Source organism: Chelonoidis abingdonii, chromosome 1, assembly GCF_003597395.2.
Source record: "Chelonoidis abingdonii isolate Lonesome George chromosome 1, CheloAbing_2.0, whole genome shotgun sequence".
Taxonomy (NCBI): Eukaryota; Metazoa; Chordata; order Testudines; family Testudinidae; genus Chelonoidis; species Chelonoidis abingdonii.
In genome coordinates, this window is record NC_133769.1 from 68086658 (window position 1) to 68109101 (window position 22444).

The following is a 22444-nucleotide window of genomic DNA, read 5'->3' on the forward strand; positions in this document are numbered from 1 at the left end:
AAAACATGGCTTTTATGCTATTTCTAGACCTCTGCCAGAGTCCAAGATGGCCACTTGGGGAAGCAGAAGGAAAGGCATATCACGATTGGGAGGGACTTCAGGAGCCAGACTGAGAGCACTAAGAACATTTTAGGACACAGAATTTTTGAAATAGTTTTTGCTTGTTTTTAGAGCTGCATTTTGTGTCCCAAAAAATATCATCAGATGTGACTTTCTGCTGGAAATGATTAATAACATATTAGATCTCAATGAGAACTAACAACGCCATTAACACTTATGGAGATACTGAAACAGCAACAAGTATTTCTAAACATTCTCTTGAAACTTAAGTATATATTTTCACTGGGGGCAGAGCTGCACTACTACCCAACATATCCACAGGTGGCAGATCAGGGTAAGCTGTTCAAACTCGGCCGCTTCTGATCCAGAACCAAAATGTTGCCGATCCTAGTTGTTGAGCTTCAGTATGCTGATGACGCTGTAGTATTTGCTCACTTGGAAACAGGTCTTCAAGAGATCATCAACATCTCTGCTGAAGCATACCAGAAAATGGGACTGACACTCAACATCCAGAAGACAAAGGTCCTCTATCAGCAAGCTACTGGTGCACAACTCACAGCACCAGCAATACAGATCTATGATAACCTTCTAGAGAGTATTGTGCATTTCCCATATCTTGGAAGCCCGCTCTCGGAGACAGCTGATATTGATGAAGAAATCCTGTACTGGCTTAAATGTGCTAGCTGAGCTCTTGGTCGTCTGAGAGAGAGGGTGTTTGAAGATTGCGACATCAGAATTAAAACCAAACTTATGGTTTACAAAGCTGTTGTGATCCCCACCCTAGTATATGGGGCTGAAATATGGACAACGTATAGGAGACTTCTTAAGGCGCTGGAGAAATATCAATGCTGTATGTGTAAGATTCTTTAATTAAATGGGCAGATAGATGCACTAACATCAGCGGCCTCTCGCAAGCTATATCATGAGCATTAAGGCAATGATTATCTATTATCAACTTCAGACGGCCAAAACAATTTTTCTATTCTTCAGTCAGCCAAGGCAAACCTGTTAGAGGAGGGCAGAAGAAACATTAGAGAGGTCCTCAAGGCTAATATGAGGAAATGCAATATTGACAGCTCGTTGGAATCTATAGCTTAGGACTGACAACACTGGAGGAATTGCTTGAGGCAGGGAACTCAGCACTTTGAGAACCAGATGTGACTACATGTAATGGAGAAACAGGACTGACAGAAAGAGTGCTGTGGCTCGAACCAGCATCCCAGGTTCACTCACCCTGCTCATTAACAGGTGTCTGCAATGTGGTAGAGTCTGTGGCTCTAGAACAGGCCTTATCAGCCATCAGCAGACCCACAGATAACGTGAAATAGATAATCCATGAAAGACAATCATCCTCAACTTTGGGGGATCACTGGTGATGATGTATTTTAATATACATTTATTCTTATTTAACACGTGATTGTTTACTGTTGACAGTATAACTAATCACAGCAGTATTCCTCTGAGGCTTTTTCCCACATGAATAGTAAATAGGAGATATGAGAGATTTTTGGCTACATGGTTTTGCATTTTTGATACTATGTTTTGTATTTGTCATTCATATACATAAACTCAAAAATGAGCCACCAATTTTATACATATGCATTATGGATGGACCAAGTTTAACACATTGCCCTCAGGACTCAGAAATTCTAATAGTGGCCCTGACAGCTTTAAATATTTACAGTTTTAATATTATCCTGAGAGGGCTGGGGAAGTGGATTGTTTAATCAATCCTATACTTTGTTTATACTTTGTTCTTATTGTCAAAGCTATAAGAGAATCATCATCAAATGTGTTTCATAAACACTTCATATCAATGTTTCTCTAAGTATCTATTAACCCTTTAATATGTAAAGATGGACTTAAAGGGCTGTACCCAAGAGGAAAATTAATTCTGAAAGAAATTATGACCCCAAGGTGTGCTATAAGGAATTAGTTGTGTGGGGTCTGAGCCAAGATTTTCCCAATTAAAAATAACCCTGTATAGTATCTGGATGGCTGCTTGGATCCATTGGAACCCAGAGTGAAAGACTAATGGAATTTTTCCATTGTCCTCCTATTGGTACAGCTGTCCCTTCCCAGGACAATCACAGAGCATTTTGATTGCTGGCAGGCAGGATGTCAGAGTCTTTTGTGGATGGTGGTAAAGCAATCAGTCACCCCAGAGGCCTTGTCTTTGCTAGGAAAAAAGGTGTGTTCTTAATTTGTCAGCTAACTCAAGGTAAAATATTAGTAAAGACAAGGCAGTTTGGAGATTTCTCAGAAGGTAGCAGGTTGAGTTATAGACTATTAATGTGACCGGCTAACTCACAAAACTACAACTACCTTGTCTTCACTAGGATTTTACCTTGAATTAGCTAATTCAAGTGAATAGCACACCTTTTCTTCTAGTGAAGACACAGCCAGAGATAGTGTGTGTGGGTGTGTGTGTGTACATTTTTCTTGGCCAGCAGCCAGAGATAAGATTGGGAGCAGTGAGACAGCGGCATTTTAAAACTGTTTGCATAAGATGCAAAGGATTCTTGACTATGGGATCTTGGAAGGAAGAAATGGCAGTTTTGGAATTATGAATGGGAAAAGATAGGGAAACCCTGCCCAAGTCTCATTGCATAGTCTCAGTCTATTGTACTGTTCTGTCTTTGTTCTCTAAACAACACTAATAATATGAGGAAATCAAATGGTCTTTAAAATGGTCAGTGATGGAGAATCCACAAGGCCCTTGATAAATTGTTCCAATGATTAATTACCCTCCCTGTCAAAAATTTATGTTTGACTTCCATTCTGAAATTGTCTAACTGCAGCTTCCAGCCATTGTATTGTGCTATATCTTTCTCTGCTGGATATAAGAGCCCATTATTAAATATTTGCTCCCCATGTAGATACTTGTAGACTGTAATCAAGTCACCCCTTTAATCTTTTCTTTGTTAAGATAAATAGACTGAGGTCCTTGAGACTATCATGATAAGTCATGTTTACTAATCCTTTAATAATTCTCATGGCTCTTCTCTGAACCCTCTCCAATTTATCAACATCCTTCATGAATTGTGGGTACCAGAACTGGACACAGTATTCCAGCAGTGGTTGCACTAGTGCCAAATACAAAGTAAAACAACCTCTCCTGTGCTCTAAGACTTATTGAAAATAGATATTAATGGTCCAGCAAGCTCCTCATCCAGCCTTTTAAAACTCTTGGATGCAAGTTATTTATACCTGGTGATTTAAAAATGTCTAACTTTAGTAGCTTTTGTTTAATGTTCTCCAGAGACACTAGTGGAATAGAAAGAGTGATATCATCACCATATGATGAGACTAGATCATCTGTTTTTCCCCAAACACAGAACAGAAATATTTATTGAACTTTTCTGCATTATCATTGATTATTTTATGGATCTATTTCTATCTAGTGATGAACCAATAACATTGTCAGGATTCTTCTTGTTCTTCATATATTTAAAAAACTCTTTCTTATTATCCTTAACTCTGGTGGCCATAGAGGTCATCTTGTGTTCCTTTGGTTCTCTTATCAATTTTATGCAACTTCTAATTTATTATTTATATTAATTACTATCAACTTCCCCATCTTCCATTTGTTGTATTCATGTAATTAATTATTTATTATAGATATCTTCACTTCCCCTCCTATCCAGGTCATTTTTAAAAACCAGCACAGCCTTCCTCCTCAGTTGTAGATTTTTGGGCATCTAGTAAGGTGTTCTTGAAGGATTCGCCATTATCATTCACATTTTTCTAATTAAATACTTCCTCCCAGCTGATTTGGCTCATAATTATTTTGAACTTTGTGAAACTAGCCCTGTTAAAGCCTCAAGTATATATACTACTGGCCTGGACTTTATTTTGCTTGCATATTATAAATGTGATCATTTACCTCATGATCATTGTACCGAAGTTACCATTAATTTTTAGTTCTGTGATCAGTTCTTTGCTATCTGTTAGGATAAGGTTTAATACAGATTTCCCCTTCATTGGTTGCAACACTTTTTGAGTTAAGAAATTGCCATTTGTAATGTTAAGACATTCCAAGGACTGGCAGCATGAGACCTCCACCATATGTCACTCAAACTGAAGTCTCCCATGATCAGACAGCTTTTTCCCCTTCACAGTATAGATAGATAAAGAGCTGGTTATCCTGTTCCCTAATGTGATTTGGTAGTTTGTAGCAGACACCAACTAATACCCCTCTTGTGCTTTTTGCTGGGACCTTGATCCATAAATATTCAAGATCAGTTCCTTCTGAGTTATCAGTGCTCAGAAACAGATAATGCCAACATTATGTGAATCATCTCATAAATTTTCAGTAATACTAACTAGATTGAATTTATGCTCTTAAATGAGCAATTCCAATTCCTCTTGTTTGTTACCCAGGCTTGTTGGTGAATAGGCAAGTCAAGAATTTATTCTCTTCGTGTCCTTTAGTTTCTTGGTTAATTTTAATTAATCAGAGTGGAAAGAGCCTGAGGAGGGCAGAAGGGTGTTTCAGTTTATATTTACATGCTGAGATTGCTTGGGAGATTCCGGGGAGAGCTCTGTAAGTCTTAGCCCTGCATGAAGGATAAGCTTGGAGAATCCTAAGAGAGGCTGAGTAAGAAGAAACCCAGGGAAGCAGCAGCAAGGAGGTGGACTAAGAAGACCCTGGCTGCTGGTTATAGGGTCGCTGGGGTGGTACCCAGTGTAGTGAGAGGGTCTGGGTCCCCCTACCAGCCAGTTGGAAGGTGGCCTAGAGTCTAGAGAAGGGAACAAGGATGACAGAGTATCTTGAGAGAAGGGTGGGAGGACAATGGAGCCTGGAATTGGGACTGAAGACCTTGTTATAACAGCACTGGATTGTTTATTTTGGGGACTTTGATACCCTGGAAGGGGAGAGACTTTGAAGGGACCTGGCTGGTGGGTCAAGCCACAAGAAGGAAGACCACTGCAGGGCCAGAGCAGGTGTTGACTAGGAGTCAGGAGACAAGGAATGAGCACTATGCCAAGCCTAGTCACAAGGGGCAAGCCTGAGGTTAGCATACTCTTCTACAGAGATACTACCTGGTTCCTATATATTACATGGACCTTTTCCATTAGTCCAAAAATTCAAGAAAATCTTGATTTGGTCAGAATTACAATGAGTTTTCTAATCTCATTCTTGTCCCTAATGAAGATTAAATGTGAAACTTAATTCACAATTAAATTGCCATTCTAATAAGATTGGCAGGTCTGCATCTCTGCTCACAAGGTGCAGAATAGTACAGGTGTTAGATGTCAGGATTAAGACTCCCTGGGGAAATGTGTGTAGAGATGCATGCATTGATTTTATACACAGAAGGAAATTCACTGAAGTCAGTGGAGATTCTTAGATTTACATTTGTGTCACTGATGGCTGAGTTGGGCTCACAGTGCCTGATGAGTTAATACTACTTATCTGAGCTTATTTCTCAAGTAACATTTTTAAAAGAGAAAATCCTGAATGTAGTTTTACTAAGAGTTCTCCTCTTCTGGGTTGTAGATGAATTGTGAGCTACTATATCCCCTTTTTTGAAACATCCACAGGAAATGGAAAAAACCCATGAGCCTTCTTGTGACAGTGAACAGAGACACATCTTGACAAGTAGTGGACTACCTTTATTGTTCAAGTGATGTATGCTGGCAACTAGCATCATCTACTCTTGAAGTAATGTGGCACTGAGTCACTTTACCTTACGTGATCCTGTTGATGAGTCAACTTTGCTCCCCGAAGCCACTCTCCTGATGCTGTCTAGTTTTATCTGACTTATACATTCCAGTTTATTTTTAGCCATTTGCATTCTGCTTAGTTCATGAAAGTGTACTTATGGTGTATTTTGTCATCTTTACAGGTTATCATTTGTAGCCCCACAAAAGAGCTGGGAAGCATACCTGTATCCTCCTCACATGAAGAATCCCTAATTAAGAACCAAAACTAGCAATTCTTTAAAAATGCTAGCAGGTAAAGTAGATTAGTCCTGAGACCAGCTTTGATTCATACACTGGCTATTTACATAGGATTTTCAAGGGTACATGTGTGGCCAAACCTTTCTGACAGTGGAACCTAGAATAATAAAGAATGAGACTTTGGGATAGCTCAGTGGTTTGAGCATTGGCCTGCTAAGCCCAGCAAAGACATTCTTTTATGTTGCTGCATTTATATCCAAACAAATAAACACAGTTTTGGGGTGAAACACTCCATTATTACAGCACTGAGGCAAACGTCTTCTGTGCCTGTAACTCACAGCAACAACAGGAACATATGGAAGCACATCATTTCACACTCAACTGCTAAACTTTGGCCTAGCTGCTGTGCACAGATCATCAGAGCTGCATTTTGGCTAACTCTGTTATAAAAGTCTTAGCAGTCAACACAGCTAAAGTGTGAGTTGTTTTCATTTCCTTTGTGTGAATCATAAAACATTGTTTACTGCAGAAACTTCCAATCAGTTATAGATCTGCAAGTTCACTGAAGGCAATGGAACAACACTAGTGTGTGAACATAATGGGAATATGCAGTGTTGTTGTAGCCATGTTGGTCCCAGGATATGAGAGAGAAAAGGTAGGTGAATTAATATCTTCTATTGGACCAACTTCTGTTGGTGACAGAGACAAGCTTTAGAGCTTACAGAGCTCTATGTAAGCTTATCTCTTTCACCAGCAGCAGCTTGTCCAAAAAAGATATTACCTCAACCCCCTTATTTCTTTAACATAATGGGAAGTCAGTTGAATTGCATAGATATGAATGAAATTTGGCCTTCAGAAACTCCAGGTTTAGAGGTCTTACAAAGAGTGCAGATGCAAGTGGTTGGTGTTCAGCTGGTGACGTGTGAATAAAAGAACCTGGCTTGACTTTCAGAACCCAGGATGAGATTTGCAGGGCTGGCTGTAAGGGAGGGGGAGCAGGAATCCTTGTATCTGTAAACTGCTCAATTATTTCTATACCAGATGCATTCAATGTCAACCATGGATTTGAGAGTAAAACTGCAGTTGAAAGGTTTCAAATTATATTTTGGATGATGTATATTTGAAAAGTTTTGGACTGTGAAGACTGCAAATATACATACTTTTTTTTTTTTTTAAATAACCGCAGGGTGGAATCACTTTCAGACCTCCTGTCTAGAGCTTTCTAAATTCTCTCTTTACGGTATTTTGTTTGCTGAAACAATTTTATGATAAAGTTTATTGTAGATGGATTCTTTTGCAAAGCAATTTGACAGCCCGTTTCAGTCAATTACTTAATCACATGCATTTACTATTTTTAGCACTTTGGTCCTGGATCTTGCTTATTTTGAAGTCAATGGAATCATCAGCCCCCCCAAACAGTTTCCTTTACTTTTGAAAGGGGCTTATCCGGACTAGCCGGATATGACATTTTTGTTGAAAGTTGTGTGAGTTGCTGCTTTTCTTCTGTAAATTTCTAGAAATCTTACTATAACAACACTTTAAAACTGCTTTTGGAGATAGAATCCCAAAGTATATCGTCCTAGCTTTCAGATGAATAATTTGTTAGTTTGAGGTAGAGGTTGTGCTGGAGAAAAGAAAACTTAAAATGACTTTTCTTTAACAGGTCAAAGGAAGTTGTCAGGTTGTTTAGTTCTATGGTATGTAGCCTGCATACAAAAATAAGAAAAACTGAAACAAAAAACAACCCAAAAATCAAACTAAACCAAATGAACCCTCTACAGCAGGGGTCGCCAACCTTTCAGAAGTGGTATGTCAAATCTTCATTTATTCACTCTAATTTAAGGTTTCGAGTGCCAGTAATGCATTTTAATGTTTTTAGAAGGTCTCTTTCTATAAGTCTATAATATATAACTAAACTATTGTTGTATGTAAAGTAAATAAGGTTTTTAAAAGCTTTAAGAAGCTTCATTTAAAATTAAATTAAAATGCAAAGCCCCCCGGACTGGTGGCCAGGACCCAGGCAGTGTGAGTGCCACTGAAAATCAGCTCACGTGCCACCTTCGGCACCCATGCTATAGGTTGCCTACCCGTGCTCTACAGTGTGATGTTCTAGCTCAGATGCTAAAGTCAGGAAACTCAGTTATTGTTGCTATACCTACTCTAACTCTGTTTCCTGGCACATAGTATTCTATATAGTATGGTAACTGTAATGCCTATCTTAACACACATGTACCCTACCCTATGTAGGGTTCAGTTACTGGTGATTTTTTGTTTTAGTTTAGAATTTATAATTTCCCTTTCTGTATTCTATTTTTCCAAACTCTTTTTTTTTTTAGTGTCAGCAACAGAGAAACATTATTGTAATAAGCTAGAGTTTCTCAGGTGTCTTACCAAGATTCAAAATTCACACTTACAAAGCAAAACACCTTTATAAATGACAGAACGAGATAGGGTAACATTTTCTCTGGATCAAAATTGTAGCAGCTAGGTGTATTTGACTTACAGCAATAATTCCTTTTATTCCTACATGACCAGCTGTTAAAACTGATAACCAGCTTTAAATTTGTCATCCTAAAGCAGTGGTCCCCAACCTTTTTGTGGCCAGTAGCACATTCATGTTTTCAGAAGAGTGTGGCGGGTGCCAACAATTTTTCAAGGCTCATTTTGTATTTGTACAATAATGCAAAAAATCATATTTAATATTACATAATATATGAATCCATAAGATAAAAAGGGTAATTTTACATGTAAAAGGTATCAATTAAATTATTTGGCAATTACTCTTTTACTTTACCATGTGAATTTGCTTTTTTATCTACCTGTAAGAAAAATTAAGGAGTTTTTACAAAATAAATATCATAAACAATGTTTTAAGTTTTTAAAATAAGATGAAAACTGTTTAACTGCTGGTCCAAATATTTATTATTCTTACTTTAACATAGAATGAAGCCTGCAGCCCTGGAGTTCTCTGTTCCCGGCAGGTGCAGGGCTGCGACTTCTCTCCAGCTTAGGCTGCAGCCCCGCACCTGCCGGGGACAAAGAACTCCGGGGCTGCGGGCTGTGGGCGCCAGTGTTCTCTGTCCCCGGCAGGTGCGGGGCCTCGGTTTCTCTCTGGCTTACGCCATGGCCCCGCGCCTGCCAGGGACCGAGAACACCGGCGCCCACAGCCTGCAGCCCTAGAGTTTTCTGTCCCCTAAAGGGGCGGGGCCACGGCTTCTCTCCCCTGCTGGGCACTAGGCGGGCGCACATAAATGTCCTGGTGGGCACCATGGCGCCTGCGGGCACTGTGTTGGTGACCACTGCCCTAAAGGATTAGCTTTAAAGCCTTATGTAGAACTATAGAATAATTCTTTGCACTGCATCTCTATAGATCTGTGTATCTTTTTCTTTCCTGATTGGTGGATTCAGAGTTCTTGTAATGAGTGAAAGTGCAAGTGCCTGGGTGTTCAAATGTAAACTCCATGAATGTACACCTATACCTCGATATAACGCTGTCTCCAGGAGCCAAAAAATCTTACCACGTTATAGGTGAAACCACATTATATCGAACTTGCTTTGATCCACTGAAGTGCACAGCCTCCCCCCCAAACCCAGCACTGCTTTACCGTATTATATCCGAATTTGTATTATATCGGGTTGAGTTATATCAGGGTAGAGGTGTATCTGTAAACTAACCTAACTTTTCACTCACCTTCAACACTTTGAAAATATATTTCAAAATTTAAGACAACATAAATCCTTTCAGAGGGGAGGGAGGAGGGTCTGTTGCTGTCTGATATTACAAGACAGCATTCTGACATGCTCTCAGCCGCCCAAAAACCCATTCTCTCTCTCCCCACATATACACAACACACTCCTTGTCAGACTTCACCCCACCCCCTGCATTTGAAAAGCATGTTGCAGCCAATTGCATGCTGGGATAGCTACCACAATGCACTGCTCTTTGTGGTGTTGTAAGAGCTGCTAATGTGGCCACGCCAGTGCGCTTGAATCTGACAGTGTGAACACACTCCAGCGCTTTCCCTACTGTGCTCTCTGAGGGCTGGTTTAACTCACTGTGCTCTACATCTGCAAGTGTAGCCATGCCCTTAGCGTTGACACATGTCAAAATATGAATCAGAACCATTTGTGCTTAAACCACTTATAACTCATAGGTTCAATGAGGAATGATACTATTGCCGGCACAAAGTGCCAGAGGCTAAGCAACAGCAGTTCATGGCCCGGAGTGCGTAGCGCCAATGAACACACCAGGATGGAGAAGCAAAACACCAGTTTATTTGAGCTCAAATAAGGTGCGAGGGAGAATGCAATCTCAAATCCTGCACACCTAAAACAAGCATGTTCTTCCTTTTATATCCCAGTTGTTTCCTACAAAACTTTTTCTTGCTGACTAACTGATCTTTCACTCCCCCTCCTTTCCCATCAGCTGCAGTATCTTTTTCTCACTCATTTTTTTGTCTTCCCCCTCCCTCTCCCCTTTCTGCTGCAGAGACATGTATGCTGTATCTAAGAGTGGCCTTGAAACTTGCTTCAATTAGCTCCAGTGTATTACAGCAGGAACTGGCTATTACAATCAGAAAACTAACTGCTGACATTACATTTTACAGCTATTAACACATTAGGTTACACTAGGTTACACAAAGTGTTAAACATGGAGGAACAATGGTTCATTGAGGCCTGAGCAGGAGGGCTTTATCGACACTTGTGGTCTTCCATTTTCCCGAGTTACCTAGATTTATGCCTAGTGACACCAACAATACGGTTCTCTTCTGCAGACATTGCCATAGTATAGACAGGTCAAAAACTGTTTTCAGCAGTTAATGATAGCAGAAGTGAACCCATTCTCCTTGTCTGTATTGTTCCAGGTGGCTTTGTTAACTGTCTAACATAATCATTCAGGCAACAGGGACTAGCTGACCCTACTCTTTAAAAGTTACATCATATCATCATTCTCAAACATATATAATCTGTAAGCCAAGGTTGATGGTGTGCTGGGTGCCATGTAGTGAAGTTCCCAGATCTGGTTCTATTCTACGAACCCAGGAATCTCTGAGGCAGCCCCGCAGGCAGCACCAGCTAGGCTCATGGAGAATCTGAGAGTGTGGTATGCTGGGTTGTTTTTGTCCATCCTGGCAACATGGTCAGAGAGCATGTAACATCTGAAAAGGAAAAATATTTGGGCTTGAATCCTTTTATTTCTCTTCTTGTATCAATAAAACCTGAAAGATATTTCTTTTGTAAATAGTTGGAAAAGGTGAAGATTGGCTGGTGTTCTCATGTTTTTACATTGGAAGTGCAGGTGTTGTATACCATAGAAGACTAGCTTGATCTACATGAAATTTAAGAAGTCTTCATAATATTTCCCATTATTTTAGACTAACAGCAGTATTGACAACCCCAAACATTCAAAAATAATGAATCAGACTCATATAATTTACAAGAGTCACTTGTATAACCATGAGATTTAAAAAAATGTTATGTTCCTTTCATTTGACTGGTCTTGGAACCTTTAGGGTTCACATTTTCAAGCTTTTCTCCTCAACTACGAGGGTTAGAAACATTTCACAAGACTCACAATAAAATCATGAGGATTAGTGATGCTGTGTGACAGCAGTGCTGCGATAGATGTGTTCAGCTGCTACCAGCCTGTAGACCAAGTCTAAGCAAGGTTAGAGTGCTTGAAATGCCACCCACCTCCAGGATTTCTGTCTATACTAGAGTAACCACCATTACTACCACCAGTGAAGCTAAATCAGCGATAGTAGTGGTGAGAGAATTTTAGCAATGAAAACCCAGTGTAGACACCAGTGTTACAACCCAGATAGTCAAAAATCATGAGTCATCTTTTCCCAAAATAACAAGATTGGCTTAAAAATAATTAGATTAAAATAAATAATTTTTTCTTCTAATTTGCCTTCTGGGTTCTGACCTCTTAAAATGCACTTAGGTCAGATTTTCAAGCTCCAGTCTCACCAGCTAGAAGGTCTGACTCTAGAAAATTATTAGGGACCAGAGGTCCCTATTTTAGAGGGCAGAGGTCAGCAACCTTTCAGAAGTGGTATGCTGAGTCTTTATTTATTCACTCTAATTTAAGGTTTTGTGTGCCAGTCATACATTTTAACATTTTTATAAGATCTCTTTCTATAAGTCTATAATATATAACTAACCTATTATTGCACATAAAGTTTTAAAAATGTTTAAGAAACTTCATTTAAAATTAAATCAAAATGCAGAGCCCCCCAGACTGGTGGCCAGGACCCAAACCGAGTGCATGCCACTGAAAATCAGCTTGTGTACTGCCTTTAGCACGCGTGCCAAAGGTTGCCTAACCCTGTTATAGGGACAGTGCCGATATTTGGGGCATTTTCTTCTATAGGTATCTATTACCCCATACCTTGTCCTAATTTTTCACACTTGCTATCTGGTCACCCTAATAGTATGTTTGTTTTTAAATGAACGTTGAGGTGCTCACATTAGCTTGTATGTTCTTTTCTTAATACAAATCCGTCTTCTAAACCAGGAAAATGATCGCCTCGCCCCCACCCCAGTGGGAGAGTACAAGTCCCAGCATGCAATGCTCCGCCAGCAGTTCACAATACAATTCCTACACCGCATCATGCAATGCGCCTGATGTTCTAAAAATACTACAAGCCCCAAAGTGCATTGTCCTAGCCCACTTCGCGCGCGTCGGCGCATTGCATGCAGGGATTCGTAGTCTTCGAAGCCTACGCTTCTTTCCTCCGCCTCCTCCCCTCTGTAACCGCTGCGTCAACGTCACGCTCACGTTCTGCGCCACGTCCGCGCTGACATCGCCCGAAGAACAGCGCGAGCCTGCCTAAGCCAATCAGCGGCTACAAAATCGCGTCGCTCGTCCGGCTCGCGAGAGCCGTCTTGAACTTTGACCTCGCCCCAAGCGCGAGCTGTGGCCGTCTCGGGTTCTGTTCCTTTCCCCTCTTCCCGCCTGAGCGAGGCCGCTGTCTCTCCCCGTATCACCAAGTGGCGATGAGCCTGCCCCCCCGGCGGCGCCCTCACTGATCCCCCTCCCTTCTCGCTCCGCGCCGCCCCCGGGGACACAGCCGCCGCCCCCAGCCAGCGCCGTACCCCAGCAGCGGGCGAGGTGGAGCCGGCGAGGCCCAGACGACGCCCCCCACCGGGACCATCAACATGGCGAGCGCCTCCTACCACATCTCCAACCTGCTGGAGAAAATGACATCCAGCGACAAGGACTTCAGGTGAGCGCCGGCCCCGCGGAGCGCCAGGGCCCTTCCCCTCCCAGCACTCCCCGTGCAGGCCCCTTAGCTCTCCCCTGTCTACTGAGCCCGCTCTCCGCCTGCCACCCGGGAGCCTCCCGCCAGGCTGCAGCTGCTCCTCTTATCTCAACCCGGGCCTGGCTGTTGTGCCACCGCGGCAGGAGGCCGCTGACCCCGAGGCCTGTGACTCGTGGGCAGGGGCCCGGCTGTCAGAGCCGCGGCGGGTGCTGGCCAGGAGGGATGTGCGGTAGGAGCGCCATTCCCCCGCTGTCTGGCAGCATTGCAGTGAGCGGTGGTATGGGCTCGGAGAGAAATTGCCCTCCACCCCGCCCCCCCGCTTGCCCCGAGTTTTCTGGCGCCCACTCTCGGTGTCTGTGAACGGGGGAGACGAGAGCTGAGTGCACTGTGCTCAGAGATCCTCTTGGGGTGGGGAGCCACATAGGGCTGACCTCAGTAATTGGTGACCTGCGATTTCAGTCCGGTAGCCCCTAGAAAGCCGAGCAAGGATTGAATGGGCGTAGGGAGGCTATCCTACTAGGGCAGGGTTGAAGTTGATAGAGAAGTCTACTGGCCTTGTTGCACCTGCTCTGCGGGTAGAGGGCTTCTTGCTCCAAGGATGACCATGAAAGTCCATGCTTAAAGTTTTTGTAAGGGAATCCTAATTGAAGATTATATCTGATGGAGAAGAAAGTGACTTAAAGTTTAGGATTTGTTGCAGCAGAACTAGAATTGTGCAGGTGCACTCAAATAGCCATTTGCTACTAATCATAGTTGCACATCTGTGTAGATTAAAGAAGTTGTGCATATAAACTTTGAATATCTGACAGTGAAATGACAGTTTTCAGTATGACACTGAAATGACATAAATATTTTATTTGTTTCATTATAAATATATTGTAGAAAACAAAGTTGAGGTTTTGTCTCAACACAGTTTTTTTAAAATAAATATTTCTTGAACCAGCAGTGGGAGGCTAAATGTGTCAACTACTGAATGCATCAGGTTCAAAATAATTAAAAACGTTATTTGGGCATAAGCTTTTGTGGGTAAAACATCACACATCTGAAGTGGTTTTTTTTACGCATGAAAGCTTATGTCCAAATAAATCTTTTAGTCTTTAAGGTGCCACTGGACTCCTCATTGTTTTTGTGGATACAGACTATCACAGCTGCCCCCCTGACAACTAAAAAAAAAATTCCTTGCTTGTATTAAATACCTTAGAAAATCAAAGTTAAATCTAATTTGCATCTTGTATACATGGTACATTTGCATTTAACTCAACATGAAGAATAGATTACTTATTTTTGTTAATAGAAATGTTCTGGTAAAGCTGATTCCTGGTTCTTATGCATTGCCACAGTGGTACAATACTTAGTTTGCAATCACTGTGAGGGATTACATGCATCCAAATAAAGCTATTTCAAAGATCTTTGTGTAATAAAGATAATAGATGAGCTCTGGTTTTCTATTTACAATTCTTCTGTCGACCTAGCTGCTGTCTCTTAGAGGTGGATTAGCTATATGGATGGAAAAATCCCTTCTGTTGATTTAGGAAGCATTTCCCCTGTGGCATTACAGTGCCATAGCTGTGCTGCTGTAGCATAGACATACCCCTGGTCAACAGCTGCCATGTCCCTAATTTCCTACTTTTCCATTTCCTTCACTCAGTTCCTGCCTTCACATTAAAGTTGGCTCCTGGCAGGTCTTTCCCTGGTTCTGCAGGATCCCACTGACACATTCAGCAACTTGCCACATGCAGCTTGAAGAGACTCTTTCAAGGATACTTTCTAAAATAAAGATTTGTAGCTACACTTCCATTGATTTTATGTTTATAAAAGTTTGCTTTTACAAAATCCGTTTGCAGCAGTTGAAAGTGTTGTTTTAAACCCTGATAGATTTTGTCTTCACTCTTCCTTTTAATTCCATTTTGGATAGTTATGCAGACCTTTACTTTAACATAGTGTGTAAACAGTAGAAGTAAATTACATTTGTGATTGCCTTTGTTCTTGAGGAGAGATTACAAGATAATGAAAGATTATTTGCTGCTGTTAGAAATGTTGTAAGAAGCTTTTCATGTATCATTTTGTTATATTATGAGACTATAAGTAATCAAAACTGGTGCTTTTTACCCTAGAATAGTGGTAGCATTAAATGTTAATACTAAATTTGATCATGCATGACTGAAACTGATGAGCTTGGGTTGTTTGTAGCACATTGTGAATAGTCCATATCTGTTTAGCTTTAATGGTTTGGATATTCTTTTGGATAGGTTTATGGCTACAAATGACTTGATGACTGAACTACAGAAGGATTCCATCAAGTTGGATGATGATAGTGAAAGGAAGGTTGTGAAGATGATTCTTAAGTTATTGGAAGATAAGAATGGCGAGGTGCAAAACTTGGCTGTCAAATGGTACGTGTTCTTTCTGCAGTATAAACAATTGTCTAATCTTTGAACAATAACTGACTTTTCTAATTTAATTGCTCAAATTAAGTTGCATAGCAATATTCCTCTTAAATTTAACATCTTTTCAAGAGACTCTCTTAAGTGATTTGCCTTAATCCTAGTCTTACAGAGCTTTTTGGTTTGTCAGTGATCCAAATTATGATCCAGAAATTGCAGATAGTTTGCATAGCACTTGCTGGTGGTCTGTGGAGAGCTAGCTGGTTCAGTGGTGATGGCTCTCCTAATTTTCAGTTGCTAAATATTACTAAAAGAAGCTTACGCCACCTATTCCCTTTCCATGTTAAAAATGCTACAGTTGCCACAGGGATGTTTGATCAGTGGGAAGGTTCAAACTGCAGTTGGAATTTGGGGAGGTGAAATATGGTATTATGAAAAGTTCTAAATAGAAACCTGAACACTGACAAATGACTTGGTTTGGCTATCAAAACACACAGTTAATAGATTCAAAAATTAAAACATTTCAGGCTAAGGCTTGGATAAATGCGTGGAAGAGTAGAGGAATAGTAGCAGGAGCTCACCTGGTCTGGCTTTAGGTGCCTCCATTGCCTCAGTCTCCCTTTTCTCCCCAAATTAAGGAGACTTCACATTGTGGGTGTTTTCTCATTAATTCTCCCTCCCCTTTTTGAAGTCGGGTTTATTAACATAGATTTCAAAACAACTTACATTTTCCACCCAGCCCTTTTTAGTTGGCTCCTGTTTCCTTCAGGCTTATACTCCTCAGGCCTGTTAAGGAGTGAGTCTGTGAAGTAGCTCACACAGTCTTCCTGCTCCTTTAACTCTTTCTTCTGACTGAATCCAGGTTGTCTTTATCTTCCAACTGGCTTGGTTCCTAGTCACATGCTTGTATCATGTGACTCCTGTACTGAGTGGTAAACTTATTACAGGTGAGGCTGAACCCAGGACACCCTGAAGCAGCCAGTTTGCTCTGTGACCAGGGTGTTTGGCTAGTTTGTTTGAGCTTGATCTCCTTTAGGCTTTGTCAGCCTTAGTTTGAACAAGGCAGAAAATATAATGCATACATGAAACTTTCATCACTGCCAGAATATTTAAGAGAAAGTACATCAGTTGTGATTTTTAAAATTAGGCAGGCCAAAACAATGGAAAATGTACTGTAGGCAACAGTGGAGGGAACGTGAACTTTGTCTCAGACATATGATTTGATTATTATACTAACACCATTGTCAATATTCATTTCACTGTGGCCCACAGAAACAGCAATGCTAGGTTAGCGTGTCACATAGTATTGCTGCTTTCTTCAAAGGAATAAAGAGGTTGCCGTTTTTTTGGCTGAATTTTAAACTTCTGAAATATTTAATTTATCCGAGGTAGCTGAAGCTCTACCCTCTTCTAGTAGAGTTTGCACATTGTCTTTGTGACCAGATTTGACAACTGCAGAAAGAAAATAGCCTCAGAATTTGAAACACAAATAGTTTATGGGAGTTTGGTTGAGGCCTGGAAATGAGCTATTGTGGAAACAAAAATGGAAAACCAGCTGCATATTGTGTACATTTTCAACACTTCGGCTTTAATTTCCAAACCTCGAGGCCTAGAATTAGGGATTAGGAATCTGATTTTAGTTTCATACATTTGAAAATTGCAACTTTAATTTGTGTTAATGAGCATTGTTGGTGCAGTAGAAGGCAGTCTTTTAGGAAAAGAGCAGGATGTGAAGCTATAATGGTTTAAACTGAGTACCGCATGATGGAAGTAGCTTTTTCCAGGTATTTTCTTATGTTTTCCATTAACTCTGGTACACCAGCATTGGTAGCAGCCATATAAAACTGATCTTGATCCCATTTTTCTAGCCAGTTGTTTTTGTTAGAAAAGGGAAGAAAAGTGCTTAGACACAATAGTGGTACAAAATTAATGTTCATACCAAAAGTGTCTGTTTCTAAACTGCTTTGGGAATGTGTGAGTGTGTGCTCAAATGCGGGAAATGCCTATTATGTTTAAAAACAAGTGGTGATGGTTAAATAGAAGGATGCAGGCATAAACCTTGAGCAGGGGAAGACCTGGGCATAAATTGAAAGGGAAAAATAGAGATGTAAGTACATGTAAACCAAAGGTAACATACAGTAACTAAAAGGCTCAAATGAAATCTCCCCTTTTCCTACTCTTTCAAATCCTGGACATATTAAACACAAGGATTGTGGAGGGACCTGCTTCAGTAAACCTGCATATCTAGTGTTTAAAAGGTCAGCCTGCTATATTCTCATTCTTTCTTAAAGGATTGAACAGAACAATGAAATATTAAATCATTAAGATACTGCTTATTTCTTGCATTTTTACTGTAGCAGCACTTGCAGACAGTGAATGGAAGAAAATTTCTGCTCATGTCTTACCTTATATTCATTGTTTCACATAAGCAAATAAAATTGTAATATTATGGTAACTGGTTTATGTTGGAAAGTCTTACTGAATTTACTCTTCAGACATCTTCAGAGGTGAAATGGAAACAAGAATGATGTAGCCAACGTTGACATCCACAGGATCAAGCAGAGTGTTAGCAGCAGTTTGTGTTTCAGATAAAGTAATTTTACAAATTTCTTTGGACCTCAGTGTTGATGCAGATGGTTTTAGCAGATTGAGGAATTTAAGTAAATCATTGTACTGACCCAAATAGTTCACATTACTGCTGGTGTGAGTGAGACACTACCTGCATAATATCTCTTGGAATATTAGCAGTCGTTGCACAGTTTGGCCATAGTTACCAACCTTCCCTTTTTAAGAGCTTCAGCCTGTTCAATTGGCATTGTGCTTGTACCTGTATTTTACTTAAATCTGTGAAATGAATTGTAACATTCTGTATGACTGATTGTTCTACAAAACAATATTCAATTTATCATAAAGGGGAAGAGAAACATTAAAGAAAAGGTTATTAAGCAATTGTAAAATATTATATTAATTCTGCTTGCAGATGGAGGCAGGAAAGAAGTTATAAACTCTTATGATATCACTTTCCGTTAAAGGGGGCTCTCTGGCATGTCCCGCTCAGTGGTTTTTTTGTCTCTCACCAGATCGAGGCCCCATTCTTTTGGAGGGTAGGCTCAACTTAATTTTTTTAACTTTTTGTGTTGGTTACTTGTCTGATCAGTCCTTTCCTTTCTTCCTAGGTTAGATAGTTTTAGGTAAGTCACAGTGCAGTTTCTTCTTTTATTCTTCTTCTGCCCCTCAGATCTCTAAAGAAATACAGCACCAGAATGGTATCTTGTTTGCCGGAATCTCCCCATCAGAATTGGTTCTTCAGGTTGTGTATCTCACTGTTGGGGTAAATATGCTCCTGGATTTCATGGCAGTACATTATGGAAGAGTAATCCATTGGCCAACAGCCAAAGGACATTTTATGCTTAGCAGTCACTGTTTTGGCTCTGTAATAGATTCAGTGGCTCTAGGAGAGAGTGGCATGTTTTTCTGAAAGGACCTCTTTCAGATGTGATAGTAGCCATTTTTTCAAAGCTGCTTGGTGCAGGAACAGATTAGAGTTTTGTGGGGACCTCTCCCCACACCTTCCACCTGCAGTCGCCTCCCCCCCACCCCCGGTGCTCCTGTTGGGGAGTGGGTTGGGGCACGGAGATTCACTCTCTCCACCTGGCCTGGGCAAGCCCCCGCACCCTGACCCTACTCCCCAACTACAGCGCAGGCCAGAGCAGAGCAAGCACCTGTGCCCTGATCCCACTCCCCGGCTGGGGCGCCATGTGAGCGGAGTGGGTCAGGACATGGGAGTTCCCATTTTTCCAGGGTCCCTCAATTGGCCGGGGCCCCTGGAGATAGGCCCCATTGACCCAGTGGCTAATCCGCCACTGGCTTGTTGTACTTCTCGTGGAAGGATGTGTGACCATATTGTGTGTCATTATTTGCATTACAGTAGTGCCTAAAGGATAAGAACCAATTGTGCTGGTGCTTCTTGTGTAGGTGTCCTTATTATAGCTTTGCTGCTGCTTTGTGCTTAAAGTATGTCCTGTTTTGGCTCACTCCACTGATTCATATGCCCTGCTGGTCTCTGTAGATCCTGCAGGAACAACTTGCTGGGTTGCTTTTCAAAGGTGTGTCCATTTTAATGGTGGTGTTCCTCCAAATCCCTCTTCCTCTGTAGCTATAATCCTGTGTACATAGCAAAGTGCTTAAGCGAGCCTTTGTCTCTTGAGACTGACTTTTATTGTGTATTTCAGGGTGGAGAAAAGGAGCTTTCCTTTCCAGGTAGATTAATATCCTTATGTGGACACAGTAGATATAAATGATAGTGTCACTAATAACCCTGAAGAGAGGAGAATCTCTTGAGACTTCTGAAGTTAGTATCTCTTCTATTACGCTTAGAATCTAAAACACCTCTGGAGCTTAGAGAGGGCTATTTCTGGCTGAACATAAAAGCGACTCTTATGTGCAGGGCTCCAAGTTTTCCCCCTGTTCACTATTCTATTCAGAACACTTTGAATAGGAAATTAACTCTTTTGATTAAGAAACAAAACTCCTTTAAATGCTTCAAGCAGCTTTTTTCCACCTCAAAGTACACATTATTACGGTTCTTATACTGCTCAGGTGGATGCTAATATTTTGGGGCTGGTTGAATAAATGTCAAACTCTAAAGAAAGTTTACAAGTGTTTTGGGGGCTCCTTCCAAGGCAATTGTCTGTACAACCCAATTCCAGGTAAAATGTGGTTACAAAAATTGGCTTCTGGGAAATATTCCTTCTTTCAGGTTACCCCATTTCTGCGCTTATCTGTCTTTTCTGTATCATCTATGGTGTAATTTAAAATTCCTTTCTGCAGCCTCTCTTTTAGTTATAGCCCCACAGGCCCTACAATTGTTTGAGCAACCTTTCATCTGCACGTGTTTTAACAGAGCTCCCCTACAAGGCAAAAATGTCATCTTAGGGTATGTCTACACTGTAGTTTGAACCTGTGGCTGGCCCAAGCCAGCTGACTCAGGCTTGCGGGGCTTGGGCTAAGGAGCTATTTAATTGTGGAGTTGACCGTCAGGCTGGAGCCCAGACTCTAGGATCCTGCAAGGTGGGAGGGTCCCAGAGCTCCGGCTGCTGCCTGAGCCCAAACATCTACTGCAGTAAACAGCCCCTTTGCCGGAGACCTGCAAACCCAAGTCAGCTGGCACAGGCCAGCCATGGGTGTTTTAATTGCAGTGTAGACATAAACTTGGGCATCCCTAAGGGTATCTTTATGAAATATTTTTAAGAATAACTTGATGGTCACCTCCCAGAGGTTAAGTCCTTGAAGTATGGTAACTCTTGGACAAAGTGTTGATGTATGATCTGTTTTTCAGGGTTGAACCTACAGGCCAGGATGAAAAGAACTCTTTGTCTCTCCTCCGCCCAAACCCAGTTATTTTCAGAATGAGGCTATTCTGGCTTCTCCATGTAAAGGGAGAAGAGTGTCTGTAAGACTCTGATATGTAGTCACATGTAAGAATGAAATTTAGGACCCTATGCAGATACAAATTTATATCCGTGGATATAAATCGGTATCTGCAGAACTGCACGGCTCTCCTGGGAACTGCAGCGGTGAAAGGAGTAGAATGTGGGGCTGCCACTCCCAGGAGCCAGCACCCCATGCCGGCAGTTCCTCCTGTGCAGCTGTACCGCCTCATGCCTCAATCCCATCCCTTCCATGCAGATTTTTGCGTGACTGCATCTCCTGTCTGGGGTCTGTACAGCCATGCTGGAGGACAGGACTGGGATAGGTATAGCTGGGCTGGAGGAGCTGCCGGAGCAGGGCGATTTACTTATATTGTCTTCGTTTTGCTGTTTTTGTCATAATACCCCCAGCAAGGCTAATACTTTCCCTCCCTCACTACTCCGAAGGATCTGCTCAGAGGAAGGCCATGAAGGAAATACAGGAGCATCCTTTAAAGCTCAGAATAGTGTCTGATGTCTTCTCTCACAAAGCAGGCTCAAGTGCATGTTTTTTGTGCTTTGTAATCCTTATTGTTTCTGTTGTTTTTCATGTTTGTTTCTATATTACTTTCATATGAGATGCGCTCAGTTGGCAGGAAAATGCCAGCACTGCAGATTCAGCCTGAGATCTGAATGTCAGACTGGAATCTTTACTTGTTGCACACAACAGTACCAGTTAAAAGATTCTGCAGGACAGTTTGTGCATTCCTTTATACCCATGCAACCCTATTATGTTAAGTTGTACAGATTTAATTGATAGAACATTAATTAACAATTCCATTGATACAGAGCTGGAATAAAATACAGCTTACCTGAGTTGTGTTGGCTCTGCAGAGCAGACATGAGTGTAAATGCAGTAAACCCTTATCATTGTTAATGAAATCAACAGGCAGAACTCTGACAATGCACCCCCCAAAAAATCTGATTATGGTATGTTTTGCACAGTCACTTTTCGGAGCACAACAGGACATGGAACATCTTTGGTGTCTTTTTGTATGGCAATCCTTCATTTACAACATTCATGTTGTCAGTCAAGAAGTGTTTTACGTGCTGCCGACTTGCAAAATGCGATAATAAATTCTTGTTTGTTATTTTGTTGGCACTGTAGCTTAGGCCTCTTCTTTTCAGTCTGACTCGGCATCCTGTACTTCTCATAAAGGTAGCAGTAAGTCTGGCTATGGCCCTGTCCATCAGTGCCTAAACAATTGCTTGGTGTAGATGAGAGGATACCTGGCAGTGAGAAGTGTGCTGTTTTCTTGGAATCTCACAGCTGGGTGATAAATTGAGCCAAGAGTTCTTTTCCCATCTCTGCAATTAATCCACATTGTGGGTAAGCTCATTAAGTTGACAAAGTGTT

The 22444-nt window shown here is 41.3% G+C and overlaps 1 protein-coding gene and 2 long non-coding RNA genes across 3 annotated transcripts in view; 2 read left to right on the plus strand and 1 right to left on the minus strand.

Moving 5' to 3' along the window:
* LOC142046883 (uncharacterized) overlaps window positions 1–22444 on the plus strand; it is a 362358-nt gene that overhangs the window by 10359 nt on the left and 329555 nt on the right. The window lies entirely within an intron of this gene.
* Window positions 1–22444, minus strand: part of LOC142046884 (uncharacterized) — a 361020-nt gene that overhangs the window by 9035 nt on the left and 329541 nt on the right. The window lies entirely within an intron of this gene.
* Window positions 12722–22444, plus strand: part of CAND1 (cullin associated and neddylation dissociated 1) — a 65875-nt gene continuing 56152 nt past the window's right edge. The window contains exons 1-2 of the mRNA XM_032782262.2: window positions 12722–13199; window positions 15485–15628. Of these exons, the coding sequence (XP_032638153.1) occupies window positions 13132–13199; window positions 15485–15628 (212 nt within the window). The 5' untranslated portion in view covers window positions 12722–13131. The remainder of the gene's footprint in view (window positions 13200–15484; window positions 15629–22444) is intronic.